This window comes from Nothobranchius furzeri, chromosome 2 (genome assembly GCF_043380555.1).
Source record: "Nothobranchius furzeri strain GRZ-AD chromosome 2, NfurGRZ-RIMD1, whole genome shotgun sequence".
NCBI classification, from domain to species: Eukaryota; Metazoa; Chordata; class Actinopteri; order Cyprinodontiformes; family Nothobranchiidae; genus Nothobranchius; species Nothobranchius furzeri.
Window position 1 is genome coordinate 23,691,401 of NC_091742.1, and position 8,500 is coordinate 23,699,900.

Below are 8,500 nucleotides of genomic sequence, written 5' to 3' on the forward strand. Positions count from 1 at the left end.
AATTCAGGTCAGTTCATTAAGCCAATCAGAAATAATGTTTCCTATATAAGGAACCCAGCAAATTGCATCCAGTCACTGACTAGTGTCAGTGTCTTTACAGCAATCCTCATACTAAGCAAGCATGCAGCGACAGTGGAGAGGAAAACTCCCTTTTAACAGGAAGAAACCTCCAGAGAATCCTGGCTCAGTATAAGCAGCCATCCTCCATGACTCACTGGGGATCGAGAAGACAGAGCACACACACACACACACACACACACACACACACACACACACACACACGCACTCACGCACGCACGCACGCACACTCACAAAGACTAGTAATGTGTCTATAGTTATATTGTGATGTCTTAGTAAATATTGTATTTGGTGAACGATAAACTTTATTGTATTTATCCTAGTGGATCTATAATTAAACGGATAAACTAGTAGTAGCACATCCATCATTTCCAGACCTCTGGGAATGATTCAGTTAGAATCAACTGTGAAGAGCAGGTTGGAATGAGCGTTTGATAATCTGGCACACATTTCATAATCCCAATGTGAGCACAAAAAAAAATTAGGCTGAAAATCAAGAAAAGTACAGAAAATTTAGATTTTGCTCTTCTTTCCTATAATAACATTAAATTATGTCTTTTATAAAACAAAATCAAATAGTTGGCTGTTGTTCATTTCTTCGTTTTTACATTTACTTTTGTGAGAGTGCATTTAAATCAGCCTGTCACTGATCATTTTAACCCTCTGGAGGCAGGCGTTGCAGACTTGCAACGTTAAAACCTGTACCTGCTTACTCCACGTACGTATTTCATGAGTATTTTTTAACTCAGATGTACCCCTGAAGGACTTAGTTGTTCGTCCGTTTATCAAAACTTATTTTGAGCCTGAGAGGGTTAAATATGAATGAACCTGGTGTAAAATCATGCTGCCACATCAGAGTGGTTGCATTCTCTGCAAAACACATTTTAATTGGCTGCTAAACCTTGACTCTCAAACCTCCTCCCCTCCACACACACACACACACACACACACACACACACACACACACACACACACACACACACACACACACACACACACACACACACACACACACTTTCTCCCTCCATAAAAACTCAGCAGCTCTCAGTTTGATCCGCATCCAACATCCAGAAAGAAACAAATCAAAGCTGCTAGATGGGCCTCTACATCTACATCCACCACCAAAAAGGCGTTTTATACAAAAAACAAGTAAGTTATTACTCTCTGGTGCCTTCAGTAATTCTTGTTTACATTTATATTACAACTGTTGGAAGGGTGTGGTGAACTGCCTGCAGGGAGATGAATAAGGAGGCGTGTTTGGTGGAAAACCAAACACGCCTCATGCTCAGAGCGAAAGAGCGTTCAGCTGAGAGGACCACAGCTTCACAACTTGTTCCCCTGGGAGGGAGAACACTGCAGAGATCCCTTAGAGCTGATCAAACACCGACATTTATTATAAAAATTAATTAAACATTTTTTGTACAGAAATAAAATAATGTTACATTTACATGGCAAAATGTATGTGATACATGTGATACACATGTTAAGTGTGTATTATTGCTGGGTTCTGATAATAAATGGGTTATAAAATATTGATTTTTATTATAATAATAATCATCATAATAATAATCATAATGTATTCGATTAGAAAAAGTAACAGGCTGGTGTGTGTGTGTGTGTGTGTGTGTGTGTGTGTGTGTGTGTGTGTGTGTGTGTGTGTGTGTGTGTGTGTGTGTGTGTGTGTGTGTGTGTGTGTGTGTGTGTGTGGCGGGGGAGCTGTTCTGGTCAGCTGGTCTGAGGAACACAAAGCCGGTCTTTGTTTTATTTTCGTGACGCAGAAAACACACGAGGCCTGAATGCGGAGTTGTGGCAGCGCGCCGCGTCCTGTAATCAGTCCAGCGCGTGCCGTCCGGATTACCCCGTTCATTTCTAACAAGAAAAAAAAAAAAAAAAAACCTTCTGAGCTACTAATTAATTTCTGTTTATGAGATGAAAACTGACGCAGATAGTATTGGCTAGATAATAATAATAATAAAATAATAATAATAATAACAATAATAATAATAATAATAATAATAATAATAATAATAATAATAATAATAATGGGTTTTGAGGCCGAAGCAGAAGTTTTACCTGTATAAAACAGCACTTCATTTAACTTTTATGCTAAACGCGTAAAAACAGTTTGCGCCGGGGCCCGGGGGGGGGGGGGGGGGGGGGGGGGGGTTGGGGTCTGGTGCCCATCTCCAGCGGTCAATGGGCAATTATTAGGCGAGGTACACCCTGGACAGAGAGCCAGTCCATCGCAGGGCAACACAGAGACACACAGGACACACACACACACCTAAGGACAATTTAGACAGACCAATCAACCTAACAGTCATGTTTTTGGACTGTGGGAGGAACCCGGAGAGAACCCACGCATGCACAGGGAGAACACGCAAACTCCATGCAGAACGATCCCAGGCCGGGAAGCGAACCCAGGACCTTCTTGCTGTAAGGCAACAGCTCTAACCACTGCTCCACTGCGCAGCCCACCAGTTTGCGCCTTATTTCAAAAACTATTTTTATTTTAAAAGCTGCTTCTACGTGAACCCCCTGATGTCTTAAATTCAGACATTTGCCTTTAATCATTTTAGCTGCCCTTGTCGCGAGTATCAACTAAAACATTTTAAAGATAACCAGGCCCATCTCCTTGTTTTGTTTTCAGAGCTCTTCTCTCTAATCAACAGTTCCAAAGTGTCTCCTTTCAAATCTAATTACCGAGAGCGATTCATTAGTGAGGGAGGAGGAGAAGTCTGAATGAATCAGCCCTTCGTTCTCTGAAAAACCTCTTCATCATGTTTGCAACTGTGAAAAGTTACTCTAAATATGTTAATGACACGAAATGAGGCAAAAAAAACCTCTGGTTTATGTCGAAACGAACGCAGTTTTGCCTTCTTTTGTTACCTACCGGTCCGCACCGGGCTTTGTTTAGTCTAATGACCCCCCCACCGTTTATCTTGGCCGAACCTGTGGGGATGTATGCTAATTGAGAGTCCTGTTGGGCGCATTTTAACGACAATGTTTTGTTTTTTTGTTGTAGAAGAGGAGTGTTCCAGAGGGGTACGAGGCGGGGTTAGTGTGTGCGCGCGCGCGTGTGTGTGTGTGTGTAGAGAGAGAGAGAGCATCTTCAGTTTGGGGTGGGGGTGTTAGCAGCTGCAGGGGGTCTCCACTCGCTTTAAGAACCCAACGAGCTCGAGGACGCCCACTTCTTTAAGCCCACCGCTGTGCGTAAAAGCGGCTGCGCGTAACAATCGCCGGACACGAATCTGATTCGTTCGGTTTGTTTCTGTTGCTTCAGATTCATCTGGAGAAATCAGAGATCATAGAAGAATAATCTCTCTATAATCCGCACCATTTTCCTTCTTTTTTTCCTTTTCTTTAACCCGTTTTTGTTTGTTTTATTGGCGCTTAATCCCCAGCGGCCGCCAGCAGCATGATGTCATATTTGAAGCAACCTCCGTACACGGTGAACGGACTGAGTTTATCTACCTCAGGAGTGGACTTGCTTCACCCTTCAGTGGGATACCAAGGTAACATTCGTCCTCGTAGGGTGCTTTTTATTTCTTTAAAGAAAATATGAGCTCTTAGATGCAGTTAATTTGCATCCTGGACCTTTATCCGATCGTTTTTTTATGGTTTTACTCAAATATTTCGGGTTTATTGCGGTCTGAATCAAAGAAGGCGAGTTTTAGTTCCAATAAAATTCGGTCATTTGGTTTTTATCTCTTTTGTTTTTTTGGTCTGATCAGCAGCTCCTCGAAAACAGAGAAGGGAGAGAACGACCTTCACTCGGGCCCAGCTCGACGTGCTAGAGAACCTCTTCGCCAAGACGCGCTACCCGGACATCTTCATGAGGGAAGAGGTGGCCTTGAAGATCAACCTGCCGGAATCCAGAGTCCAAGTAAGTCCTTTTTTACCACGACGTTTGCGGATCGATCTCTGTCAACTGATTTATTTTGATCCAAACTGTTCAAGGAACGGTTTATTCTCAAGTCGCTCTCGTTCGTTTGAAACGAATTAATTGGAGCCGAATAAAATGACCTTTAATGATTTATTTAAATTTCATTTCATTTAGAGAAAACTGAGCTGGTCATTTCTGTTTCTCTTCCAGGTGTGGTTCAAAAACAGACGCGCTAAACACCGCCAGCAGGCCCAGCAAACCCAGACCGGAGCCCAAACTAAGACTGTTTCCAGGCCGGTGAAGAAGAAGGGCTCGCCGGTCAGAGATGCCAGCTCAGAAAGCGGAGCCAGCGGCCAGTTCACGCCGCCCTCCACCACCTCCATCCCGGCTGTGAGCAGCAGCAACACAGCGCCCGTCTCCATCTGGAGCCCGGCCTCCATCTCTCCTCTCTCCGACCCGCTCTCCACATCCTCCTCCTCCTCCTGCATGCAGCGCTCTTACCCCATGACCTACACCCAGGCGACGGGCTACAACCAGGGCTACACGGGCTCCTCCTCCTACTTCAACGGGATGGACTGCGGTTCCTACCTGTCGCCTATGCACCATCAACTTTCGGCGGGCTCCACCATGAGCCCCATGGGCAGCAACGGGGTGTCCAGCCACCTGAGTCCGGCCTCCTCGCTCTCCTCCACGGCGTACGGAGCGGCTGGCCTCGGCTTCACCAGCGGTGCAGAATGTTTGGACTACAAGGAACAAACAGCCTCGTCGTGGAAGCTCAACTTTAACTCAGACTGTTTGGATTATAAAGACCAAGCAGCTTGGAAATTCCAAGTTTTGTGAGGTGGCACACATATTCAAAAAGACGCAAACGCGTAAAACGGTTTGGAGACGTTTTCCCCCTCCCGAAACTTCAGGCCCTAACTTCTACCTCGGGTCGCGGGTCGAGCAGCGCAGGACTGTCCCGTTGTTGGGCTAACTTATTGACTATTGAGACTGATTTCTCCAGCTTTGATCAGGGACTCGGAACAAATCTGTTGACCAGAAGAAAAAAAGATCAAGAGAGCGAACTGAGTTGAGTTGGAGGGATTTGTCAGGTTCATAAGCTCCTTATAGACTCTCATCCTCTTCTTTTCTTTTGAATTTCGATGGCACGCTGAAGGGTCCTTTTGATCAAAGCGATGTGCAGGAGTGCGTGTGTGTGTGCGTGCGTGTGCGTGTGTATGTGTGCGTTAGTGTGTGTGTGTGTGTGTGAGATGAACCTGGAGGCACTATTTAATTTATGGGAAGATATAAGAATATTAGACAATCAGTCCGAATGTTTTTATGTAATTTAGATTTTTTTATTCCCTTGTAACAGTTCCCGTGTTCTTTCTATAACCTGTGTGCACTGCATATTAGGATTTTGCGCAGTGTGCGCAACAGAGCAAGATGTGAATCTGATAGTTTTGTGTCTGAAAAGATAAAAAATAAGGATTTCTAATTTTTTAAACAACAAATGCAGGGTAAATGAAGCCTTTGAAGGTGCATGAAAGAGAAACTCAACAACAATAAAGACCTGATTCATTCTGACTGTTGATCCGTAACCTGTATAATCCATCTTTTAGTTTGTTTGTTTTGGTTATGCGCGTGCGCAATTAAAGCTAATTAAACAAGTATTTTCAGGAAATCATAAAATTGTAGCTGAAATCAGCATTTTTCTGCTTGGAAGAGATGACGATAATGTTAATCCCGCTTTGTGAAGAGGCTAATCCCGACACGTCTGGGTCAGGGCGCATCAAGGAGTCCAGGAACAGGAAAAATAATTCAGAACTATCAGGAAAAGTGATATTAAACATCAAAAGTTAAAACGTAAATATGATGCTTTTAAAAGGATTTAGTCTACAGGTTATAAACACTGATGGTTAAAAGCAGCCCAGTTTGGATTATTTCAGAAATCTGGACTGATCCAACATAACAGAGAGCCAAATTATTAAACTACAGACATAAAAGGGGTTAAATAAATCAATGTCTGACTTGAAAACATGATGACTTTTATTAACTAACATGATTTAATCATTTCTAAATAGAAAAAAAGTCCAAATTTGATTGTTTTTGAGAAAAAATCCTGTTAGCAAAAACTAGAGTTAATGGGTATAAACTAAACCTGGTCATAATATTACCCAATATTTAGTCAAAACTCCCAATAAACGGAACAGAAACATAAACCTATTATCAAAACCAATCCAGGTAGAGATTTAGATCCATCTGAGCTCAGAAGGTCTCGTGTTGCTTTAATTAGGACGTAACCAGACTTGTGTGACTTTTTACGAGGCTTTGTGTTTTTGACCACCAGTTATTAGTTACAAATGACCCAATTATGCTGCAGCAGACAAATGGCCAACTGCCAAATGAGCGTTACGGCTGAGTGACTTTATCTTGAAACGTTTTAAATAAATTGTGTTATTTTTAAATAAATTGTAATGATTTTTAAAATCATTTGAAACAATTGACTAAATAAGCAAATATATTTAATACAATTTTGCTGAGGTAAAACTTTATTTACACACAGATGGTAAACAATAACTGCCTCCAATGACCTTAAAAAGAAAACCTCCAACAGGTCGTGTGGAGAAGAAAGTCAACCCCCCCCCCCCCCCACCCCACCCACCCCCCAAAGAAGCATACCCGTTCTTTTAATTAAACACAAGCGGTCCTGGAGGGGACATATGGCCCGGGCAGACGCGCTAACATAATCCTCTCATCCTGTTTCGGGATGTTAAACAATAATGACAATAATAATTGACCCTCTTTGGGCCGACGAGACCGCATTTTCTGGGGATCTTCACCCCGAGGCGAGGCTTTCCTTAAGCGGCAACACCTCCGGCTAGAGAGCGCTGGTGTTGTGTAAAAATCTGTTACCCCTTCAAAACTGCTTCCCTGCAGCGTGGCTCGGTTTTCTCCAAACCACTGCTGTATGAAGCAACAGCGTTTAAAGAAACCAGTTTAAAGTTCTTGTCTTTTTTGTCCGTAATAGCAGAAACAGGACGATGGCTGAAATTAAGGTTTAATTAAAAAAGCTCACTGAATATTTTCTGTCTCTCACAGTTTTGGTCTATTTCGTTTGCTTATTTATTTTGTCACTCTAAAAATGTTTCAGATCAGAAAACAAATGTCAGTATTGGACAATAAGAATGATACAATTGCAGATTTTAACTGCAAAGAGCACCGACGTTATGGAACGTGATTAATCGAGCATTTGTGGTCACAATTTCTTATTTCAGTCCTCTTTAAGTTTTAAACCATCCTGGTGGGTTTCTAGCATTTTGGTCAAAGGTCGCGCGTTCCCTTACAAAGTTTTATCCTGGAAGATAGAATGCAGCTGAAGCAAGTCCTCAAGCAGCAGCCCCCAGACCATCACACCATCACCACCATGCTTTACAGTTGGTGTTGTTTTTATTAGTTTTACAACCGATGTAATGGGACACACACCTTCTAGAAAGTTCGCATTTGGTTCTGTCTGTCCGTCTGTCTGTCTGTCTGTCTGTCTGTCTGTCTGTCTGTCTGTCTGTCTGTCTGTCTGTCTGTCTGTCTGTCTGTCTGTCTGTGTGTCTCTGTGAACATCAAAATGTTTCTTTGCAAGTTTTTGCCTTGAGGCTCTCCTGCGAAAACAGTTTTCTCCTCATCACTTTTTCAGTGTGGAAGCACAAAGTCTGACGCCTGTTGGACTTTAGATGTTCTGGATTATTTTGTATTACTTGGGAAAATGTTGCTTTTTGAGATCTTTTAACCCATTTCAAATTGTTTAATGGGCAGTGGCCTCTAGAAAATGTAAACAGTGGGGCACAGATGGGGGCAGTGGAAATTTTAAGGTGGCACTCCAAATTGTTCCTCGTGGTATCTCTGACAGCATTTAGCCTTTAGCTGTGCATTGCATAGCTCCTTCTTTCTTTTTCGTTACAAAACAATGTGCATCCAACATATTCACCACAAATTTGATAAATGTTTTTGAAATAAAATACATTTTTTTCAATTGTTTATATAGGTGTGAGCATTTTGAACAATTTTAGATCCAACCGTTCACTGCCAACGACGACTAAAGTCGTCATTGGCATTTTTTCACTGTTTGAGCATCGGAACGAGCCCCCGCGCTGAGAGATCAAACATCTCAGCCCTGAAGCCGATCTTCATCCGCATACGTCACACATCACATAATCAGGAAGCAAAACATCCAAGTGTTAGGAGATCCTTTTGGACCGTTCCTGTAAAAAAAAAGTGAGGCGCGAACCAGAAAAGCTTCTGCCGATCACAATTCGACAACGGATTACGATAGAAAGGATAACGCTCGAAACACGCGGATTCTTCCTGATGTAAGAAGTGAGTCTCATCTTTGTTTTGGTTGTTTTGGCGTCGACATCATGCTAGCGCACAACGTTCTGTGACTCTTAAAAAAACAGTAAAAATGGTGAGAAACGCTGGCAGCGAAGGCCGTTAGTGATCAGGAAACGGCTGGCTGTGAATGAGTTAAAAACTATGAACATTTAGACTTCTGTTTAAAAA

The 8,500-nt window shown here is 42.5% G+C and overlaps 1 protein-coding gene across 2 annotated transcripts; it reads left to right on the forward strand.

The window, feature by feature from the left end:
* Positions 1–1,124: 1,124 nt before the first annotated feature.
* On the forward strand, positions 1,125–5,533 carry LOC107378088 (homeobox protein OTX2). 2 transcript variants are annotated; one of them, XM_054748445.2, is made up of 4 exons: positions 1,125–1,227; positions 3,483–3,593; positions 3,813–3,964; positions 4,175–5,533. In XM_054748445.2, the coding sequence occupies exons 2-4, from the start codon at positions 3,497–3,499 to the stop codon at positions 4,802–4,804; spliced, it is 879 nt and encodes a 292-aa protein (XP_054604420.2). In that variant the 5' UTR covers positions 1,125–1,227; positions 3,483–3,496; the 3' UTR covers positions 4,805–5,533. The 2 variants fall into 2 exon arrangements, with proteins under 2 accessions (XP_054604420.2, XP_054604421.2); XM_054748446.2 differs by having other exon boundaries at positions 3,816–3,964.
* The last annotated feature ends 2,967 nt before the right edge of the window (positions 5,534–8,500 follow it).